Source organism: Vigna umbellata, chromosome 1 (assembly GCF_029865625.1).
Source record: "Vigna umbellata cultivar VRB3 chromosome 1, Vumbellata_1.0, whole genome shotgun sequence".
Taxonomy (NCBI): domain Eukaryota; kingdom Viridiplantae; phylum Streptophyta; class Magnoliopsida; order Fabales; family Fabaceae; genus Vigna; species Vigna umbellata.
The window spans coordinates 27,948,283-27,972,477 of record NC_142165.1 but is presented as its reverse complement, the minus strand read 5'-3'; the positions used below and the strand labels follow the sequence as shown (position 1 = coordinate 27,972,477).

Here is a 24,195-nt window from a genome sequence, read left to right as displayed (position 1 = left end):
GAATTTTCCACTTTCTTATATTATTAGAAAATAGAATTTTCCTACACCGTTTATAAAAGAATAATAATTAATTATTATTTTTTAAATAAATGTTTCCAAAATTCAGGAATTTTTTAACAAATATTCTAATCTTTGTACTTTTCAAACATGCAAAAGATTGGTGAAAAAGAAGGCTTATTTAAATAGATACTTATTTATTTTCCAAAACTTCTACCTCATTAACTCACATCACACAGAACACAAAAACACAGTTTCTCTTCAAAGCAGTTGGTTAGTGCTCTCTTCTTCCTTTCTTCCTTCGAGGTAAATAACCTCACTACCGCTCCTCTCCCCGTTTTCTCCAAAACTGCATCTCAACCCTTCATCTACTCTGTTTCCGTTCTCTTTCGATGCGTTTTAGCTCTCACTCATCAATTGAATTATCTCTTTTTTAATTCATCATCTAACGGTGATGGATGTTCACAATTTCGCTTGAATTTCGATATGTTTCATAATTTTTTATCATCGTTGATGCAGGTAGACGGTTTATTGAATATGTAAGAGTGACATGTCGATTATGCCTTGAATGAAATTATTATTATTATCGTTATTATTTTTATTATTGTTATCTACAACTATATATAGTTATTTAATCATCTTTGGAAGGGGTTGTTAAATTTCGGAATGAACACTTCATTTTGGGTTTAAGAAATGAACCAAAATTTTGGGATCAAAAGTTTACTTTGGGTATAAGAAATGATCCTCTTTTGAAGGAGAGATATTTTTGCCGACAAGTTAAATTGCGGTGGTACTTTTGAAAATTTTCTGGGAACAAGTCCATGCATAACAGTGACAGTAGCTGAAAAGATTATATTAAACATTCCAAATACTAATTTCAATAAATTTGAGCTAAGGGCTACTTTATTGAGATGTTAAATAATATCAAAGTTGTTTTGTTCTATATGTTTACTAATTACTAGTATCGCACTGCTCTACATGCTCTTTCTGTATTTTACTCTGTTTTCTTTTGTTTGACTCTATGGGTTCTTGATTTGCTTGATTATGTGTTGTAGCTTGCCTAAGAGAATGGGGTGGGGAGATATTTACAGAAGACGGATTAGGGTATTTACTATGGCTATAGTAATATACCTAGATTATAAGGTGAATTTTGTTGCTTACGTCAGCTTTTTTGTCTTTGAAATAAGTAAGTCTATTGAGCTTTTATTCTCTTCAATTGATCTTCATAGGGTGTACAACAACGTGACAAATGGACTAGCAAATCTAGACAAGCTGCATTGTGGGAGAAGGCTCACGAGCGTAATGCTAAGCGTGTTCTAAATTTGATAATAGAGATGGAGGGCTTATGGGTTAAACTTGGGCAATATATGTCAACTCGCGCAGATGTGCTTCCTGCTGCTTATATACGTCTTTTGAAGCAGTTACAAGACTCTCTTCCTCCTAGACCCTTGGAAGAGGTTTTTCATCAAATATTTTATTTAAAAATTGTTTTAGTTTGTGCTATGGATGAAAAAATACATTTAGGAAAACATATACATTGTGTGATTTTAATAAAAATTCCTGCAAATTTTGAGCATTGGAGATGACTTTGTTCGTTAAGTGCATACTATAAGAATTAAATTTTTTGTACTTTTGTTGGCTGTGAAATTATCACTTTGCTGTTGAAAATAAAACTGTTAGTTTGGTGTTGACAATCTTTGAACAAGAATAAGGGCCTCATTTGCTAATCTACTTGAGAATTTCAGTTTATTTCTTGAGTCACTACTGCTTCTAGACTTCTGAATTTAGTTTATACATGCAAGGTCTATGGCACCATACAGAAAGAGTTGGGGAAATCAATGGATGAGTTATTTGCTGATTTTGTGAACGAACCTTTGGCAACAGCATCAGTAAGATTTTAAGGATATTTTTGCTACTAGAGGATGATTATACAACAGATAAAAAATATTTGTAAGTTCATTGTTTTCTTTAATTTAGCTGGGTGAATTGTATCCCTTTGACACATTTATGCAGATAGCACAAGTGCACAGAGCAACTCTGCTCAATGGACAGGAAGTGGTAGTTAAAGTTCAACATGATGGTATCAAGACAGTTATACTGGAGGTTTGTTTCTTATTCTTTGGATATATAGATAAATAGGTCAATGGAGCCTTTCAAAAGATTTTTATGCATACATTTTTCTTTTCAGGACTTAAAAAATGCAAAGTCAATTGTTGATTGGATTGCGTGGGCTGAACCACAATATAACTTTAACCCTATGATTGATGAATGGTGCAAAGAAGCTCCTAAGGAACTTGACTTCAATCATGAAGCCGGTATTTTCAGATCTTTTCTTTAGTTTGAATTTGATGCGGTAGATCTAAATTTATACTTGAGAATATCTTTGGTCAATTTTGTCTACGGGTTTAGCACAAACTTTCTTAAAGGTATTATTTGAACAATATGTTTAGAAATTTATGATTTATAGTCATTGATGGCTTATGACAAAGTATTATATTTTGAAAACCACCTTTATTGTGGTATTTCCTACCCGACTTAGTTATGGTTAGTTTAGGAAATTTCTTAATTCAATCTTAAGGGTGGTATTTAGTTCCACAGGGATTAGAGATATGCTTGATTGTCAGACTTGAGATTCTATAGACTAGGGAGGTCTTGTAGACATTACTCGTAGACCCAACTCATAGACTTGTAAGAGTCATCAATATCAAAAAGAGAATATAGACCATACTAGTTCAAAATTTAAACACCTTATTTAATCAATAGTTCCATAATTCTAAAATAACTAAGTTTAACACACATGACTATTATATAAGTTCAAACTATTCTCAATACATGAGTTCATACAATCATGAAAAAGCAATTTGTAAGGCCACCATAAAATTTAAATAACTAAAAGTGGAAAAATATCTTATCCTTTAATGATATCATCTCGAAGATCATCATCATCTTCATCACCGTCTAGCTCTACCTTAGATAATAAGTGTGCTACATCAATATTGCCAAAAAAAACTGTATTGACAAGATCAAATGCTTCTAGAATTTGACTAATTGAACTTTGTTCAATTATGGCAACATTTTCACCATACTTTCACCTTGAACTTGCTCAATCTCAACATTATCCCCATCTTTATTTATATATTTATCATCCGACTCATTATCATAAAATAGGAGAACAACAATTTTTCTAATTTGTTTATTTTTAAGCTCTAAGTTATCCTTGACATAAATAAAGTCATTGATCTTTTTCTGATGCAAACTGTTTCTTCTTTTTGTATGAACCTATAAATACATATGAACTTTTAAAAACTATATAAACCAAATAAAGAAAATTAAAAACCAATAATAACTTGGCAAACTTAAATTACCATTTCAAATGAGCTCCGATTACATTCATGACCAGAGGAACTGCATGTCAAACTCAAAACTCGAATAGCAAATCTATTCAATTATGGAGTTCCATCCCCAAACATTTCCTACAATCTTTTTGCATTTTCTGTAGAAAAAGGTTCTCTAGTATAATGAAAGTCATTAAGTTGCAAATTAGTTATTTTCCTTTCTGCAACGTTCTCAACCAATCCTCTCATGTATATATACAACCTTTCTTTTAACTTAGGGTCATGATTTCTGAAATTAGGTTCATTGTAAAAGTTCGGGTTAAGGTAATATGTAGCCGCATGTAACCTTTGAAGCTAATTATCCCACCTCTCATAAATTGTTTTCCAAATAGGTTCTTAACTATGCAAGTACCACTGATTCTATGATAGAAATAATTACAAAAAATAAATAATTAAATTTTAAAAGAGAAAAGGTTTAGAAATTTTACCTTAATATTATTAAGTTAAGTTTCATCTTCTCTTTGCACAATCCATTTCTTCATATATGACATCATTGCGGGTTTTATATCTAAATCCACTAGTCAAAGGATTACATTGAAAGGGGCAACAACTTTGAGGCAAGTGGTTACATTCTTCCAAACTCGACTATCTATTCACAACTTTTCTTCCCTATATTGAAGTTCCAAACTTGCTATGTTTTCACTCTTCAAAGCTAAACAGGCTCATCAACGGTGCTTTCAACTCCTCAAGACATGCTAGAACTCGTGGGAAATCTATACATGCTATGTCTTATCAAGTCTCATCAATGGTCCTTTCAACTCCTTCATGTTATTACCATATCTATTCTAGGAGGATGCCTAAGATCCTAGTGGTATAACCACCATAATTGGGATAGAAGCAATTGATACTAAGAAAGAAGAAGAAATTTTTTACTGAAAAATGTCAAGGAAATCAACTTGTTTTGACTCTAGAGCAAGAAAGGCTTTTGACTCGGAGGTGAGGAACCTTAGAGATAATAGTGAAGAAGTAAACTTATTGGGAATTTACCTATTGCATTCAAAAGAGAGAAAAAAACTGTGTTAAATATTCTATTTCTCAAAATGTCTGCATTAACAATCTCTCTAGTAGAATCAAAGCATTATTGTTGCCATTGATGCCACAAAAATTTCTACCTTAGTAGTCCAAGAAGCCATTAAAAGTGAACATTGGACTCAAGCCATGAAAGAGGAGATGAATGCAATAGAAAGAAACTCAACATGACAGACTATTGACAGACTAAGACAAAAAGATTGTAGGATGCAAATGAATATTTATAATGAAGCATAAGGTGAATGTTTTACAGGTAAAACGCTTGATTAAGGGATATAGTCAAACTTATGAAATGGAATACGAGAAGTTATCTCTTATAGCCAAGATGAATACAATTTGAGTTGTTTTTGCTGTAGAAGCTAATAGTGGAAGAATTAGTTATAGTGTTATTGAGAATTGCTTATGGATGTGCCATGGTGGAAACGATGGCGGTTTTGTAGTTTGCCCCCACAACATGGTGGTGGCGATGTGGGTTTGTCATGGTAGCCGTTGGTGGTGGCGATGTGCGTTTGTCATGGCAACCCATGGTGGCGGCTGTTTTTCATCATGGTTAGCTAGCTTGGAACGAAGATGGTAGAAAAGGTTGAGAGGAAAACCATATTTTGTAGAGGCAACAATGCAAAAGAAGAAAACCCTATTAAGTAGGGCATAAGAGATTTTTTCTCTCTTTAGTGTCTTTTGTAGGGTTAAAAGCCCAAATGATAACGTTGTTAAATAATCGGCTGAATAAAACATTATATTTTAAGCTAATACCTATACCCTAATACGCTACCTATCCTTCTTCTTCTTCTTCAGTCCCATTGCCACTTGAATTGAGTTGCTGCCACTCATCGCACTGCCATTCATTACCGCTCTACCATTCATTATCACTCTGCCATTCGCTATTGCTAGCCTCCATTTCTTTTGACCCTAATTCTTCATTCATAACCCATTATGTTTTTCGTTATAATTTCACAAAGGATTTTTGGGATCTTCAATATTTTTTGATACCGATAATAGTGATAAGTTATGCCCCCTAAAGAAGGCCTTATATGATCTTCAACACTTTTCAAGGACATGGTTTGAATGATTTTCCAAATCAATGTTTTCCTTAAGTTATAACACTATTACAAATAAATTTACTCTACTCTTGGTGTATGTGGAGGACATGATTATTGTGAAAATTATAAAAATAAGAAATCAACTTCAAAGAAAAATTGGCAACCCAATTTGAAATGGAATAGTTGAGAAAGCTTAGGTATTTCCTTGAAATAAAAGTTGTTTATTCAAAAAAGGGGATTTTTATCTCCAAAATATTTGTACCTGTAGAAAATTGGGAATGAAGAGAGCTTTCTTGCAGAAAAGACCCAATATCAGAGATTGGTAAGAAAACTTATGTATTACACACAAGACCAAGCAATGCTTTTGTAGTTAGTACAGTTAGTCAGTTTATTCATGATCTGAAAGAAAGGCATATGCAAGCAAGTGACAAAATTTAGTACTTGAAAGCCTATGAAAGGGGCTATCCTTCAAGAAAGAAGAAACTTTGACTATGAAGATATATACTGATGTTGCAGATTTTTGTTTCTAAAAGCAAATCTACCTTTGGGTACTATTTGTTCTTTTTGATAAAAGTCTGGTGATTTGGGAAGCTAAAAACAAGATACTCATTCAAGTCCAAAAGCCGAATTTTAAATCCTAACTCAAGGTGTGGATAAAGATCATACTAGATGACATTAAAATAAAGGTTGACATCCCTATGCAATGGTGTGTTTTAACAAGTCAACAATGACCATTTCTCTTAATCTAGTACAGCATAAAATGTCCAAACATACTGAATTGATAGACACTTCATCGAAGATAAACTTGACAGAGGTTTGGTGGTTACAACCTAGTCCTTACAAGACTCCAATTAGCATATATCTTCACCAAGGGACTTCTTTAGGAAGATTCCAAGATCTTGTATGAAGTAGGGAATGATTGATCTTTATTTAACAACTTAAGGGGGAGCCTTGCAGGTAGGGATTATTTAACAACTGTTATGGGCCTTGTCAAGAAAGAAGGAACACAATCAGAAATGTATACTGAATATCTTGTGCAGAATTATTTCAGCAATTGGGAGTACTGTACACCAACATCCGCATACAATGGAGACACTTCCTTTCACATAGGGTATTCCCTGTTTACACAATCAACATCCCCAGAGGGGTGAACTATAAATATACTTTCTCACAAAGTCTCTCGCAAAACTACTAACATGATGTACTATTTATTTTTAAATTTCTTTCTATATCGCACATTCCACTCTTTCTGATTATTTTCTTACCTAATATATACAAATATCTTAATTTATCGATATTAATTAGAACAAAATATCCTTAGAATCTTTGTATTCATTCCAATGGATTTAATTTCCTTTGTTTAATGTGATTGTTACTATTATAATATATAAGGAGCTAATCTTATATAATCAAGAATATAGTAATAATTATAAAAATAGGGAGGTAGAGGATAACAAATCTTCTCTATTTATTGTATTGATTCCTTTTTCTGAATATAAATAAAGTACCCATGCTGTTTCAGAAATACACAGTTTTAGCCCAATGTTTCTCTCTTCCTTGGAGTTTTAACAATTACAAATAGAGGAGCTCAAAAATGTAATGAGGTTGATTGAAATTAATAATTTATTTCTTTTTCCCTCTCATTATTCAATTATAGCCTTAGGTGTGAGGTTATTATAATGCTGCCTTAATTTTGGGCACTCCTAGTCCACCTTAGTTGTGTCTTCTTTTTGGTCTACCTTAATTGTAGCTTCAATGGTGGTGTTTAGTCTTGCATTGTGACTTTTGTATTCCCTTGATTACTCATCTCAGCAAGCAGTTTTCTTTTCCATCGCATCACTTAAGGTGTGTTTCTTACTAGCACATTTGTTTCTCTAGAAAACACTAGAACGGTGGCTACAAATCTTGGCTGCAGAAACCAATATGATGGAAATATGAGTGCCAATAGAGTGGATGTTTTGATCCCAGATGTAATTCAGGTATATTCAATTTCTTTCTATGAAATGTTTTATTGAAATATTCAAAATGCAATGAAGATGTTAGAAATTAGGCATCATAGAGACACTTTTCCATTCATTATCATGTGACCTGATTAGACATTGCATATTTCTATTTGAGAATAGATGTACTCTGAATTTGACATATTTCACTACAAGGTACCTTTCTGAAGTATTTTTTCTTTCTTTTACTTAATTTTAAGTTGATTAGCTTATTAATATGTTACTATATCATGGCTAGTGCGAACTTCTAGTGGGTGGATAAGTGTTGGTACCTTTAGTTTGCGAGGGTTCAAAATGAAATGTGCCTCAAGTTTATTCTTATACTTTTATCTTTTATTTTTCTTTCCTTAAGTTTTCCTATTTTTAAAATCTGGTTGCTTCTAATGATAGTCTACAGAAAAAGTCCTTGTTTTGGAATACATGGATGGCATTCGGTTGAATGATCTAGAATCACTAGAAGCTTTTGGAGTAAATAAACAAAAGATTGTCGAGGAGATTACTCGTGCCTATGCCCACCAAATATATGTAGATGGGTTTTTCAATGGTGATCCACATCCAGGTACTTTGTCTCTCTCCCTCTATGTTTATGCTTTGTGTGCTGGTGCAAATGATGTACACATGTATGGCATTTTCAGTTTTTTGTTGAAACTTTATGAGAACATTCTGTAAACTTGTAAATTATTCCATTTGATTGGGAAAGTTTGGTTCTACTACAGGAAATTTTCTTGTGAGCAAAGAATCTCCTCATCGTCCCATTTTACTTGACTTTGGGCTTACAAAGAGACTATCAAGCACCATTAAGCAAGCGCTTGCAAAGATGTTTTTGGCCTCTACTGAGGTTGGTTCATGCTTTAATGTTGTTCATGTTTATAGATATTAATAATATCATATATATCTAGTGGTTATAACTTTCATTTCTGGTGAAGGTGGGCTGGCTTGGATCCTAGCTACCTCTTTCCCATCTCACCTCATTTTTTATTGTAAAGTGACTTGAGCTGCTAGCTGATCCAATCTTTGGTTTTAGAGAGGAGTGTAGTAAATCAGGCCAAAGTTTAGATGAATGTATCTTAGTGAATGTTAAAAAGTGGGCTTGAAGCCTAATTTAGTCTTACAAAACCGGTTTGTAAAGTGAGGTTTGCATTTACTTATATACTATAAAGTCGTCTTATCTCTAGTCGATGTGAGATCTCTAACACATCCCCCTCACTCGAGACATATGCATCTTGAGCATAAGACTATACATTTAATGGGTAGTCTGATAGCGGTCCGATTGCGGGTGAAACAATAGACCTAACAAATAACAAATCTCGCTATGATAAACTTTAACACATGACTTTAAGAAGTGGACTTTCATGAGAGGACCAAACACATTGAAAGTGACATGTCCCTATGTTAATTGTTATTTTTACATATTCATTTGTAGTTGGGTTTAGCCCACATTCTCTTCATTATAAATATATTACCCTATGTGTGTTTTCTACACAAAAGAGATTAACCCCTAAACCTAGTTTTTCACTAATTTCAACAGCGAAGATTTTTGTGGTTTAGTTTTGTTATAATTTGAGATAATATCTTTAGAATCTTCCTAATTAGAGGAAATAGATATATAATCTTTTATTTTATTTTACTTTTCTAGTTTTCCTATTTCCCTTTTTAGGAGAATTAGATTATCACAAATAGAGAGTATCAGAATGTATTTTTTATAATTGAGAATAATAAATCAGTCTTATTTTTCAACTAGTTTAATCATATTGTATTAAGTGTTAATGTTTTCAGATAAACTTATTTGGTTTTCATATGCTATAATTAGTTGTAATTCTCAAGTTTAGGAATAATATGTCATATTTTATTTGATGAGATACGTCAGATTTATATATAGAGGAGCCTGACAATTTAAAGAAATAGGGAAAACTTATTCTAGGGGACAAATTCCTGTGATTATGGGAAGTCTTCTACATATACGTCCTGGAATTAATAGTGAGATACTGTAACGATATAGAGTAAAACTTCCTAGAATGTATCCGCAACAATCACAGTTTTGACAGTACTCGCTGCATAATTTTGGTTCATCTATTTGACATGGTGTTAAGGTCACTGTTTCATAAATTGGCTGCACTTTGATCTTCATGACGTACATTTTCTACATTTTTCCAATGATAAGTTAAGAAAAAAATTGATGCTTTTACATGGCAATGTTTTCCCTGCAACACTTTGGCTTCTAAGGACTTGTTAGAGGCACAAAGGCCATTTTCCTAACATCACCTAGGTACGTAGAAAAGCAAGCTATTTGATTGGGTATGGGTGGTTTTGTACTAGTGCACTCATGGCAAAAGGCTCACAATCATCTGTTTTTAATATTCAGGAACTAAAGCTTTTAATATGTCAAGTTCATCTTTACTTTAGTAACATTTTTTTTTTCATTTTATGTATTATAGTTTTTATTGAATTGTTAGTATATGTACAAGTTTCCCTTAATTGCTCAAGATGATCTTTCAAAACAATGACTGAGTATGCAAGCCCTTTTGTTAAAGGGGGACCATGTGGCCCTTCTGTCTGCTTTTGCAGAAATGGGGCTTAAGTTGCGGCTGGACATGCCAGAGCAGGCAATGGAAGTAACAACTGTATTCTTTCGTTCGACAACACCCGCAAATGAATACCATGTAAGTGTTCCTTTACCTCAAGTATAGTTTGGTTTGTTCAGTTTTCAGACATTTAGCTTCTCCCTAATTATAGTGTATTTTTCCGTTACTAAGAAAACAATGAAATCTCTGGCTGAACAAAGGGACAAAAATATGAAGGTTATACAGGAAAAAATGAAGCTTGACAAAAAGGAAATGAAACGCTTTAATCCTGTGAGTTCAGATTGCATTTTCCAATTGTTCCGAAATTATTTTACTAATCGTATTTTAGGTACAATATAAATTCTTTATAAAAATATTTTGACAGGTTGATGCATTTCCTGGTGATATTGTAATATTTGGAAGGGTTCTTAATCTTCTAAGAGGTCTGCTGTTTTCCACTGGATACCTTGGTAATGCTTATTTTCTCCCCACGTCTTATTTTACTTACCTGATGTGGTTGTAGGTCTTTCATCCTCCATGAATGTACGAATAATATATATGGACATTATGAGGCCATTTGCGGAGTCAGTTTTGAGTGGGTGAGTCTTTTGAAATATTTTCTGATTGGTATTTATTACATGCTTATTTCATTTGCGGCTGAACTTTGGCACACTTGTCAGATACATCAGTAGAGGACCATCAGTAAATGACAGATGGATTTTTGATTCACCAGTTCATTCTGAAGTAGAATCCAAACTGAGGCAGCTTTTAATTGAGTTGGGAAACAATGATAAAATACTTGGAGTCCAGGTGCACGTTGTTATTCTTAATTGATTTGTAGAAATAATTTCTTTATTGATTCTAGTGGTAACAGCTGGCAAGTACAATTTAAAAGAAAAACAGAGGGAGACTATCTGAAGCAGAGCATATTATATTTTAGAGATGCTGAAAACTGTGTATGAACCACACAATAGAGTTCATTTTAATAGTCTGCTGACCATAACTACAATAATTATAGAATATTTTTCTACTATATACATCATATGATATGCCTATAAGTCATATTCTAATGAAATATTCCTAAAACTATAAAGATCCTAAATAAATAATTAAATAAATAAAAATATAAAGAAGAAAAAAACCTAAGATCATGTAAGTTACCCCAATATTTTCTAAAGATAATTTCTTAATTTATTTATGACAGAGAAAAATTCCCTAATCATAGGTTGTTATAATCATAGAAATAAGGAGCTCCACTTTAGGGTACTATGTTCCTACTAGAGGTAATTGTGGAAAAGTAAGACAAAATGTTGCGGAAGTAACAAGTGTAGAAGTAGAATTCAGGGAGGGTAATGACATTAATAACTTGTGAGTTCACATGGCTGAAACAACTCCTCAAAAATCTTAAATTTGAAGAAAGTTCCCAAATGGACCTTGTATGTAACAATCAGGCTTACACATTGTCTCTAATCCTGTCTTTTATGAGAGGACAAAAATTATTTAGGTGGATTGTCATTTCATAAGAGAAAACTCTAGTTTAGAGATGTCATCACTAGATTTATCAACTCTAATAAACAATTGACTGACATATTCACCAAGTACTTAGGATAGGCGGGAAATAATTACTATCCTAGATGGAAAGAGGTGAAGAACTGGAGCTGACCGATTGAAGAGTTACTATCTTAACTATTGTAACAGTTAGGATAGGCGGGAAATAATTATAGTAAATAGAGCTATATTCTAGGGAAATATTCAGTATAAGATAATTATAGTAAATAGAGCTATATTCTAGGGAAATATTCAGTATAAGATAATTATAGTAAATAGAGCTATATTATAGGGAAATATTTAGTATAAGATAATTATAGTAAATAGAGCTATATTCTAGGGAAATATTCAGTATAAGATAATTATAGTAAATAGAACTATATTCTAGTGAAATATTTAATATAAATTAGAGCTAGATTCTAGTATTAGGGTTATGCTTTTGATTATTGAGTTTGTTAACAGGCGGCTACAGTCGTGTGAGGGAGGTTATGCTCCCAACTATCCTTGTTTAGAGAATTCTATTACCATTAATAAGAGAAGTTCATTCTTTCATTATCTTTTCTACCTACTGTGATCGTGGTTAATTACGATTCCTACTCAGGAACCTAACAATGTACGACTAGGAATGTTAAAATAAAAGAAATAAGGAGCTAATCCTATATAATAAATATTTAAATTACATATTTTTTATTGAATTGAGATATATAAAGCTTGCATTGGGATATTTATAATAATACCAATATCTAATAATTAGAGTCAGAATTATTAGAACATATTTTATAAACATCTCATATCATGTATTTATTATCATCAGCTTATATGAAAGGAACTCTTTTGTGGCGTCCACACAGCTGGCAGTTTATCTGCACAAGATCAGAGACTGGAGTGTACTGAACTTTATTGAAAGCAATAATTATTGAAATTTATAATCAATAATTATAGATTTATGTTAGAATTGTAGAGACAGAAACTGAGAAAATTGAAAGTATGTTTTTATTGAACTTACAGAAGAATGCAAAGGAGCTCTTCATGTGGAGCAATGAACAAAGGGATAAGATATGAGATCATATATAATTATATTACTGAATATGATCCAACTATATAACAAATTTACAGTTGGACGACTTCAAAAGTTAAACTCTAGCGGATGAAAATAAAGTGCAATTATTGGGCTTCTTATCAGTAACTCAAGCTTTTGGGATAGTTTATCCTTGATAATGAATTAGAGTCTCTATGATCGTCTGATTAGGATTTCGATCCTTGTAGTTCCCGTTCTTCTAAAGAAACTTGAATTTCAGCGTTTAGAGTGGGCTTGGACATTTTCCATCCTTCAAGCGCAAAGGATTCGTATATGAGGGGGCATGTTTCATACATCAACCAATATTGGGCTTTCATCTAATAAGTTAAGCTTTTAGGATAGTTGCCATATTGAAAGAAATTTTATATATTCTGGGCTTTCTCTTTTTTAGATGTATATATTGCGAGAAATATCTATATTCAGACTAGTATGTATTTTAGAAATAGAAGGCATCTAATAGTTTATGTCCCTATCGAATTTACCATTTTTTGTCTTTACTTTTTACAAAATCTGTTTTAGTCCCTCACTATCACATCAAGAGCGAACACATTATTTTTTAACTTTTAAATAAGGGATTAAAACAAAAATAAGCCATGTTTGTAATGCACTGAATTTAGACTTTATCTGAGCCTTTATGGTGTCGGGAGTTGGGACCACATGATAATTGATAGGACTACGAGTTTCTATGTTAGGAGAAAGGGAGTTAAAAAACAGAACATAGGTTGTTAGGAGGTTTGGGGTTGTTATAGTTTTCCTAGGGAGAAGACTATAGATTGGAGGGAGGGGTGTCTTGTAAAGGGGACGTTGTTTTGTAATTGAGAAGCATAGAGAGGGTCTGTAACATCCTGTGAGAAGGGAAGCGTTGTCCCTTGGCTGTATTCCAACATCCTGTTTGTTTTTGAAGTAATAAAAAGCTGTTTCCAGTTTTAAGTCTGAGTTTATGTTGTTTTTCTGGACCAAACCAGAACCAACAAGGTTTCTTGTCACCAAGAAACCTAACAATAATAATAGTACTTCTACTTTCCAAAAGCATACATGCTGCTTAAGAAATGTAATTACGATAATTATATTCTCTGGTAAATTGCATTCTTATCTATTCCTTTGAAATAATCCTGACTATACTTTCCCTTGGTTGAGAGCTTTTCACTCAAGTAATCTCACTCAATCATCGTTTTAAATTCTGTTTTTATTCACTCAAATATTCTTTCCGGCCTCAAATCTTTTGTATACATATTATATATTGATGAGAATCCATGGTTAAGAGAATCTTTACATTCCCTTGTTTTAGTGTCTCGGTCTACTACTGTTGTTGAGCTAAATGTTCCATTTTTGTTTTAAACATAATTGAGGGTTCACATTCTTGACTCTTATTGTTGGTGTTGTTGCATATGATATCAAGAGTCAAACAAATAGGTTATGTATTTTTCAATTGTTTTAATAAATTCTGAATAATCTCTTAAAGGTATGTGCATACAAAGATGAAGAGGTCATTATTGACACTGCTGCAGGAGTACTTGGTAAATATGATCCGCGTCCAGTTAAGCCTGATAGCCTTTTTCCAGTATTCTCTGTTACAAAGGGTATCACAGCAGGAATGGTACATTGGATGGTTGACAATGGGTATGTTGTAAAATTCTAAGACCATATAGTTTGTGTACACCTCTTTTGTTGCTATAATTTCTTGTTTGTTAGAATATAAAGTTTTAATCTCACATAGAAAAGGGACTATAGGTAGAGATATCAAAATGTGTTTCAACTCGTAAGCCAACCCGACATACCATAGATTCGAACCTGGTTGAGTTGGAAAAAATGTACATTTTTTAAATATGGGTGAAATTGGACCTAACTCACTTAATCAACATGTTAAACAGGTTCAAGCCGAGTTGAAGGTGTGTTGGTTTGCAACCCACCAACAACAACCCTTTATTAAATTTTTATCATTTTTTCACAACTTTTTATTATAATTATTCACTACTAATTGTGTAGGTTGACAATTTGATTTTTTAAAATACTAGAATGATGTTCAATAATATTTGAATAGTTTGGATGTTTAATTTATTTGTTTGTTAAGTTATGTAACTTAACACTTTAATATTCAACAACTATATTTATAATAATGTTTGGTAAAATAGGTGAACACTTTGATTGTACTCCTAAAAAATACTGCTATAAAATAATGACCACTGACTACTCCACTGACATTTGCTTTATAACTTACATTTCATGTAACCATAGTAGTTAATCCCAAATTGTTGTGCATAGCGGTTGACCACAAAATTCCTCTAGAACATAGCAGGATGACTGCTATTTTGAAATTTAAGATACACAACATAAATTATATTGCACGTACAGCAGGAAGAAAAAAAGAAAGTAAATACCTGACATTGAAGTCATATAGAAAAGGGCTTGGAACAGTAAACTCACTTTTTACATTCATCAGCATTTATTGATTCACACACACATATGAGCATGTTCTTCCATAATTAATTCAGCCTTTATGCTGATGATTACAATGATCGCTTCACTAAGCTTTGACTTGTGACTGACACAATTTATGCATTAATCAAGACTTTAATCATCTGTTGGATTGATATTTGTATGATTACACTTAAGATAAATCTTATAATTGTAGAAATAAGGAATATTAGGAGTGTTTTTATTTATTCCGGTATCATATACTTTTTTATTAGAGGATACCAAATCTCCTCTATTTTTTTTATTGATTCCTTTCTATCAATATAATTAAAAGCACCATTGTTGTCTAAAAAGCACACAGTTTCAACTCAACGTTTCTCTCTTTCCTAGAGTAAAATATAAATTTATCCATATTTTTTGACTGTCTTTTTCTATGCTTTAATTATTTAAGAAAGATTACCCATGGAATCTAGTTGTTGTAAGTAATTACTCAGTTTTAAATACTATCAAAGTTCGTATGTTAGTACCAGTTTTGTTAGTCAGGAATGCTTTCTTTGATTTAATTAAGATTCCTGTTTGTAAATTGTTATTGAAAGTTTAAAATCATATTTCATGCTCTATTTGAATTTGTAACGTCATGTTCTCTCTGTGCTTTTAACCTGAAATAAGTGTCTGCTTGATTATTGTCTTGCAGACAACTAAACCTTGAAGACAATGTAGCAAATATATGGCCAGGATTTGGATCAAATGGGAAGGATCTCATTAAGGTCTGATATTGAATTTTCTCCATACTAAAGTTTTGTGGCTATTATTTTTAATGATAATAATCAGAGAGTAATGCTGAAGGGAGAGGGATGCTGTAGAAAAATTATTATCTAGTTTTCTAATGAGAAAGGAATGTTGATGTGAAAGAGATGCTGTAAAAAAAGTATTATCTAATTTTCTAATGAGAAAGTGATAGTGTCAGGGTTTAAGTCAGGAAAAGGGGGGGGGGGGGGAGACAGAACATAAAATAGAATGGAGGGGGGAGTTGGTTAGGCAGTTACGTAGGAGGTTGTTTTAGGAGTTAGCTATATAAGGGGGAATGAGTGTCTGTCGGGGGACACATTTTGTATTGTTTGTAGTTGGGACAGGATCTGCACATCCTATGAGGGAGGAAGACAGGCTTCCTTGAAAGTGTTGTACATTGTTGTGTTTTTCTAAAATAAAGAAACAATGTTCTTTGTTGTGTTTCGTTTTCTGGAGTTAAACCAGAATAGTGTTCAAGGTTTCTTGCTCTTATGAAACTTAACAGTGGTCAGACCTGCCAAATATCAGAAAAGGGGCTAGTGATGGAGGGAAGAAACAGCACAATTGAAAGGTTGGTTAGCAAACAGGGAAGGGCTATTGAGGTGTTAAGAGATGGGCAGCAAGAACTCAAAGAAATGATGGGAGTTCTAATGAAAAACTCCAAGAAACCTGACAGAAGTTCGGAGGACAGCCAAGGGTCTGTGAATGGGGAGAAATGGGGAAAGAAGGATGAGATTGATGAGGAACTTGAAGTAGAAAGGGGAGAAACACAAAAAAGCTGGATGAAGAGAGTGGATTTGCCTACAAGAAGGGGTGGATCCGGTGGGATGGTTGTCTAGAGCAGAGAAGTTTTTTGATATCCAAAACGTTTCAGCAAAGGAAAGACAAAGACTGGCCTTCATCAGCATGGAGGGAGGGGACAACCACTGGTTCCAATTCTGGAAAAGGAAAACCAAGAATCCTTATTGGGAGGAGCTGAAAGAGGCATTAGTTTGGAGGTTTGGTGGTAAAGATAGGTGCACATGTTTGAAAAAATGGCTGCGATAAGGCAGAATGGGTCTGTGGAAGATTATATTCAAGAATTTGAGAGCCTAGTGGCACAAGCCACTGAGTTGACAGCGGAGCAGCTGTCGGGGTACTTCTTTGCAGGGCTGCAGGGGAATATCAGGAGCCAAATCAGATCCCACAACCCTAGAGAATTACTAAGGACTATGGAGATAGCCGGGGATGTCGAGGAGGTTACAGTAGATCCTAGACTTGACAACGGTGTGGTCACAAGGGAAAATCAATCTACAGGGGAGATTTCACAACATCCCTACCCTTCTTTACTTCTTTCTTTCCTTTCTTGTTGTCTTGCATAAATTCCTCTTTCCCTCCCCTTCTTGGTCTGTCAAGAGATTTCTCCCTTCCTTTTGAGTATTTCTTCTTGGATATTTCTTCTCCATTCTGCTAGCACCCTTGTCTGTTTGCTGGCCCACCTCTCCACAATATTGACTCTTCCTTTCAAAGTATTGATTCTTCCTTCCATCACGTTCTCCTCTCCAAGGGATCCAGCAGTACCAAACTTGATAGACTTCTTTAGTCAAGAAGTCGATCAACCCACTCGTTTTCTCTAGAACAAACAAAATATCACTGGATAATACTAGTGTTATTGAATGAATGAAAGAATTCAATGTAAAGGTTTTACACTCAAGGAAGCCTAACTTCCCTCCACTAGACTAAACTCCAGTCAAACTCAATTGTACAAAAAAATAGCTCTCTCCCACACAAGACCTCCCTGCCTTCTTATAAAGCCCCCCCCCCAACCAACCAACCAACTAACAATTAATTCCTAAATTGTTTCCTTCTCTCCTGCACCCATTAACCAACTAACAATTAATTCCTAAGTTGTTTCCCTCTGCACCCATTATATCCTGTCACCTTATATCCTATCATTGGATGTTGCCACGACATTTTGGTGACCTTGGAAGGAGTAGAGGTGAAGGATAAATTTTATCTATTTGAACTTGGAGGAGTAGATCTGATATTGGGGGTATCATGGTTGGCCTCATTAGGGGAAGTCAAGATCCACCGGAGAAAATTGACTATGAGTTTTTCTCATGGGGAAAGGGAGGTGATGATTAGAGGGGATCCTACTTTGGCCAGGAAATGGTGACTTCAGAGGCTTTATTAAAGGAAACTAAAATTGAGGCGGTGACTTTAGTTTGGAGTCTGGAAAAAACAAAGTTGGAAGAAAAAGAGGGAAGGGTGGATCAATTAACACCAAGACGGGAGAAGATTTTGGGGAAGTATGAGGAGATTTTCAGGGAACCAGTAGAGCTACCACCCAGGAGAGACCAGGATCATAGGATCCCTATTAAATCCGGAGTGGACCCTATCAACGTGAGGCCCTATAGATATTCTTACCTCTTGATATCAGAAATAGAAAAGCAGGTAGCTGAGATGCTAGGTACAGGTATAATCAGACCCAACATCAACCCTTTCTCTAGCCCAGTGATCTTGGTGAAGAAAAAGGAGGGCAGTTGGAGGTTTTGCATAGACTACTTAGCTTTGAACAAGGCCACCATCCCAAACAAGTTCCCTATTTCGGTGATTGAAGAATTGTTGGATGAAATGCAAGGGGCCAGTCTTTTCTCAAAGGTGGATCAACAGGCAGGATACCCTCAAATAAGGATGAAGGAAGAAGACATCCACAAAACAACATTTCGCACTCACCAAGGATACTATGAGTTTTTGGTTACGCCTTTCGGCCTAGCAAATGCACTTGCCACCTTTCAATGCATTATGAACACAGTTCTGAGGCAGTACCTAAGGAAGTGTGTATTGGTTTTTTTTGACATACTTATATATAGTAAGTCATGGGAGGAGCACCGAGAACACCTCCAACAAGTGATGCACACACTATGGCAACATTAATTCTTTGCCAACAGGAAGAAGTGTGAGTTTGGGCAAAGACAAATTAGATACTTGGGCCATGTCATTTAGGACAGGGGTAGCCATGGACCAGGAAAAAATCGATGCATTCTATAATGGCCTATTCCTAGATCAATAAATGCTTTAAAGGGCTTCCTAGGCCTCACTGGCTACTATAGGAGGTTTATAAGGAATTATGGGAGAATAGCGAAACCCCTCACGGACCTTTTAAAGAAGGGAAAGTTTGACTGGACCCTTGTCGGATACTTTTTTTCTGGTATCAGGGGGTACAATCTCCCATAACCTAATTTATCACTAATCCTTTCAACTTATATCAAGAGCCTAAAGTAAAAGACTTCAAATTATGTGCCTTCCCCCGGGACCACTGCCCATAGGAGTAAATTTTCAGAAACAGTGCCCACTTTCAGTTTGTTTATTTTTTTCTCTGCCATCACAGCTACCACCGAATAAAATATTAGCTGGTAAAATAACTGTCATCCACACCCTTTACTGCTCCTCTAATCTAACTTCTTTCAGTTACTCTTTTTATTCTTTCCGAAATACTTTCTAAGGCTTGACGCAATGCCTTTTACTGGCTCATCAGTTTTAATATTCTATTTCAGGTTCATCATGTGCTTAACCATACATCTGGTTTGCATAACGCGATGGGAGACATAACTCAAGAAAACCCTCTTCTGATGCTTGATTGGGATGGATGTTTAAATTGCATTAGTCAGTCAGTACCTGAGACTGAACCAGGCAAGGAGCAGTTTTATCATTATTTATCATTTGGCTGGTTGTGTGGTGGAATCATTGAGGTATGAATGCTTGCCCTTGCCCTTGTCAATTGCAATTTTTAATTCATATATAATTCTTATTCCTGTTCAAAACATATTCTCCAGTTTTATGCTTCACTCCACTGTCTGAGCAATTAAGGTTAAAAGCAGAGGATGATTTTATACATGAAAAATCATTTTATTTTGTTAAAAAGAGAGTAATACAACTTTGTTTTTAAAAAATACAGTAAGAGTGTGATGTTTTGTAACACTCTTGCCATGCTTGTAATGGTGGAAAAAGCTATTGGGTGATTGGTTGGTGGGTATGTGTGTACATAGCAACTTACATTTGTTTTTTAACACAAATGGTATAATTTCACATCGGAGTTTTAGAAATGGATAAATTTTAAAAATTTTATGTATGTGGGTAAGTCGTATTCAAAAGCACGATTTTGAAACAAAGAAATCGTGCTTCCAAGCATAAATTCGAGTCAAATAATCTTTGTTACGTAATTTTCTTGAAAATCTTTTTTATTGAAGTCGTGTTTCAAATACTATTTCTATTTTATTTTTCTTTTCAAGGTATGAGCTTTATTTTTTTATTGTATGGAAATTGTGTTTCAATAAACTATTTCCGTTCTTTTAGTTTTGCGCACAATATTTTTTTCTATGTAAGACTCTCGCAGAATAAGATTGTTAGAGATTTGTTGGTTGAATTGGATTGTAAGGACAACATGCAAGAACTGACTCACAATTGAATGTCTGAGACCGAAGAAAAAGAGTTGTCACTTGTCATACTTATGATAACTCATGATAAACCTCCAAACTCCATGATTACCAGCATAGTGCACTCTGGTTTGGTTATGGTATGAGATTTTTCATTGCACATGTTTAAATTAGATAAACTCCAAGTCCTATACATATTTTGTGTTGCAATTAACGAAAAAGCAGAAAACGGACTTCACATAAAGGTTGCTAATAATTAAAAACGCAGAAAAAATAGAGTCTATCAAAGCACGACTTCCATACACTCCAATGAAATAAAATAATGAATCTCATGTACAGTTTAAAAATAAAATACAAATTGTGGCTTAAAAAACGATTTAAAATGGAAATATATGAAATTCGTGCTTTGATAGGGGACTTTCTTTTTTTATTTTTTCTGCTTTTTTAATTAATAGCAACACAAATAATGTGTAAGGCGTTTCTTTTTGTTTTTTATGCTCCTTTTTAGTTAATAGTAACACAACACGTATATGGAGAGAGAACAGTGGTAAAATTTGAAGTTTATCAATATTAAATATGTGCAATGAAAAGCCTCACATACCTTATACTGAAAGAAGCCGCAAATAGTGTTGTATGTTTTCATATCATGGTGTTTGGAGGGTTATTAGGTGTTACCATAACTATAACAAGTGTTAACTGTATTTCTTTCGGCTCAGAATTCATGTGACTTTCATTTGCGGTTGCCTTTAATTGTTAAGTTCATGCATCTTGTCCTTACGACCCAATTCAACCAAAAGTTTATTAGTCTTATCCAACGATGAAAACAATAGTGTTCAAAACTAAAATAAAGGAAATCGTGCATAGAGGACAGTTTCCATACAATAAAAAAATAATGCTTATACCTTTCACCAGATTTGAAATAAAATAAAAGTCCCGTTTTGAATTACAACTTCAACAAAAAACAAAAATAAATTACGTAACAAATGGATTGTGTTTCAAAACTCAATTTCTAATTATTTGACTAAAATTCATACTTCCGAACACGACCTATGCACATAAGTCTTTTAAGATTTACCGACTTTGGTATGTACAAGGCAAAGTTACACCATTTGTTTAAAATAACCACTTTCACGCGTAAGGATTATGTGTTTATGCTTATGTATGGCATGTCTCTCCAATTTGTTTGTTGATGACATTCACTGTAGCACTTATTTGAGGTTGCCTATTTAAGTAAAATAGTTATTTTGGCATGGTTGCAGTTGGTTTAAGTTACTATTTTTTCACAAAGTTGCTAGTAAAATTTAGGCTTAATACCCTATTTTGTTCCCAGTTTCGGTCGAAAATGTCAAATTAGTCCATCTTTTAAAAAATGCGTCAATTACGTCCTCACTTAATAAAATTTGCATCAATGAAATCCCTTCCGTTAAATCCGTACAAACGGCGTTAATTATTTTTCTCTCTTATTAAGTAACGCAGTTTGTACAGATTTAACGGAAGGGATTTCATTGATGCAAATTTTATTAAGTGAGGACGTAATTAACGCATTTTTTAAAGGATGGACTAATTTGACATTTTCGAGCGAAACTGGGGACAAAATAGGGTATTAAGCCTAAAATTTACCTATCATTTGGGTTTCTCTCATGTTCTAATAATTTGTTTGGATTAAAACAGCATGCATCTGGGAAGAAATTTCAGGAGATTCTTGAAGAAGCAATAATTCGCCCCCTCCATATTGAAGGGGAGCTATATGTAGGGATTCCGCCAGGTAACTTTTGATGAGTATTATTTGTCATTTTATTTTATTTTGTGTAGCCCATCATAGATGGAGGGAACGAAATTTGGAACCTGTTTAGTACCAGATTTTTCTATCATTTTTTTATTTCTAGAAATAATTACAAAATGTCACCTTGTTTTATTTGGGTTTTAAATATTGTATAGATAACGTGGAAGCAACATGTTATTTTCATTGATTGTACTTTCGTTGTCATGTACAAATCTTTTAAATCACGAATCAATTTAAAAACAAAATGGCTTTGTTTTTATTATATGTGAAAATAATTTTTTTTTTTCTTACCGAATGTGTATAATAGTATTTCTCTTTTGATTTCTTTGTAAAGTATAACCATGGTTCAATGCTTATATTTTTAGGTGTGGAATCACGTCTTGCTGCCCTGACTGTAGATACTGATGATTTAAGCAAGTTATCAGCACTAAGTAATCGTTCTGACCTTCCCTCCACCTTCCAACCACAGCAAATTGCTCAAGTGGCAACCACTTTACCTGTTGTTTTCAATACACTGAATGCTCGTCGTGCAATCATACCAGCAGGCAATGGACATTTATCTGCCCGGGCACTTGCACGTTATTATGCAGCCCTAGCTAATGGGGGCAAGTTACCACCACCTCATTCCTCTGCTTCTAAGCCATTGCTTGGAAGCCATCCTCATATCCCCAAATTAAATTCTTCCCAGAAAGTCCCCAAAAAGCGAAAATGCATTGGACGGAAGCAAGCAACTGTGCCTGCTGTTAGTACTAACAGAAGTTATGAAAAAGTTTCATGTTCTGATGATTTAGAGGCTGATGAGGGCAGCAATATTAATAGACAAAGTAGCAGTAGCGATGATACAAGTAGTAGCAGAATTGGTAATAATCTTAAAACCCATGTTGCTGGAAAAGTCTACCGGAATCCTAGGATTATTGATGAATTCTTGGGTACAGGAGACTACGAGAATTTAGCTTTGCCAAATGGAGGTTTTGGCCTAGGATTCAAGAGGTTTACTTCTAAGGATGGATCATCCATTGCCTTTGGTCACTCGGGAATGGGTGGGTCCACAGGTTTTTGTGATGTCACCAATAAGTTCTCTATTGCTGTGACACTGAACAAAATGTCCTTTGGAGGTGTCACCGGAAAAATTGTCCAACTCGTATGTTCAGAGTTAAATATTCCTGTTCCGGATGATTTCTTGAGATTTGCTGTTGAGCAAAGGGGAGAGGATGCGCAATTACAAAAGGGAAGTCCTATGATTAATTGATGGTGAAAGGTTCATTTTAACCCTTTTTCACCACAATTTATCGTATAACTTTCTCGTTTACTTAAAGCTTTGATGATTATATGTACCGGGAATCTTTTGGTCCTCTTTATTGGCATTTGTAGCGACACATTCACGTGTACTCGCAAAGCTATAATTTTAATAAGATTACTTAGATGCAGTTACAACTGCTGTTGTTTTTAATTAAATTTTAAATTTTACTTTAAGAATTTGTATTTTATTAAATTTGTTGTATATTATGAAAATAAAATTTCAAATATGATTCAATGTCCGTTTAAAGTGTTCACCGACCACACAATTCCAACTGAACATGTGCAATTGTTAGACGCTTGGTTGAGGCACAAAAGCCTCACCCTTATTTCTCCTACGTGATTCAATTTCTTCATGTTGATGGATGGTGGAAGGTGTGGACACACCACGGTCTGAATATACCTTGTAAACCATCTTATCAGATATGTGTGTGATGGTGGTTGTATAATCGTGTTGTTCTTTAGAAACTTAAGGAATCTTTCTTGTATGTCCTTACACACATGAAATGGCGGTGTGTTGGAGGTAACACTTAAAACTTATGGAATGAGGTCTAGCTTATCACACCCTTGTTCATACCACGCTTGTTCTCTTTGCTGGTATCGTTTAAGCTAGCTTCAACATCGAGCCTAATATGTTCTTCAGATGCAGCACCGAATGCTATTTTTTTTTCCTTTCTTTGTCTCTCTTCTTCTTTGGCTTCAAAGGAAAATTCATTGGATTTGACTCTAACTCACATGAGTTTGGGTAAAAAAAGTTTACAAGAATTATAAAACTCATAAGAAAAAGTTCATGGACCTAAAATGCCAACAAAAACCCATGAAACATTTTTTAAGTAAAAATATTATTGA

General features: G+C 34.1%; 1 protein-coding gene across 4 annotated transcripts; it reads left to right on the top strand.

The window, feature by feature from the left end:
- The first annotated feature begins 233 nt into the window (after window positions 1-233).
- On the top strand, window positions 234-23,588 carry LOC124843750 (ABC1 family protein). Of its 4 annotated transcripts, none has more exons than XM_088102436.1 (19): window positions 234-303; window positions 1,053-1,140; window positions 1,227-1,454; window positions 1,800-1,886; window positions 2,011-2,100; window positions 2,186-2,312; window positions 7,340-7,440; window positions 7,852-8,020; window positions 8,178-8,299; window positions 9,993-10,121; window positions 10,215-10,313; window positions 10,408-10,465; window positions 10,546-10,621; window positions 10,703-10,832; window positions 14,111-14,268; window positions 15,758-15,830; window positions 19,389-19,583; window positions 21,939-22,032; window positions 22,416-23,588. In XM_088102436.1, exons 2-19 carry the CDS (start codon window positions 1,066-1,068, stop codon window positions 23,297-23,299), a joined length of 2,895 nt encoding a protein of 964 aa, XP_087958562.1. In that variant the 5' UTR covers window positions 234-303; window positions 1,053-1,065; the 3' UTR covers window positions 23,300-23,588. The 4 variants fall into 4 exon arrangements, with proteins under 4 accessions (XP_087958562.1, XP_087958558.1, XP_087958554.1 ...); XM_088102432.1 differs by having other exon boundaries at window positions 247-270; XM_088102428.1 differs by lacking the exon at window positions 234-303 and adding an exon at window positions 355-516.
- Window positions 23,589-24,195: the final 607 nt, after the last annotated feature.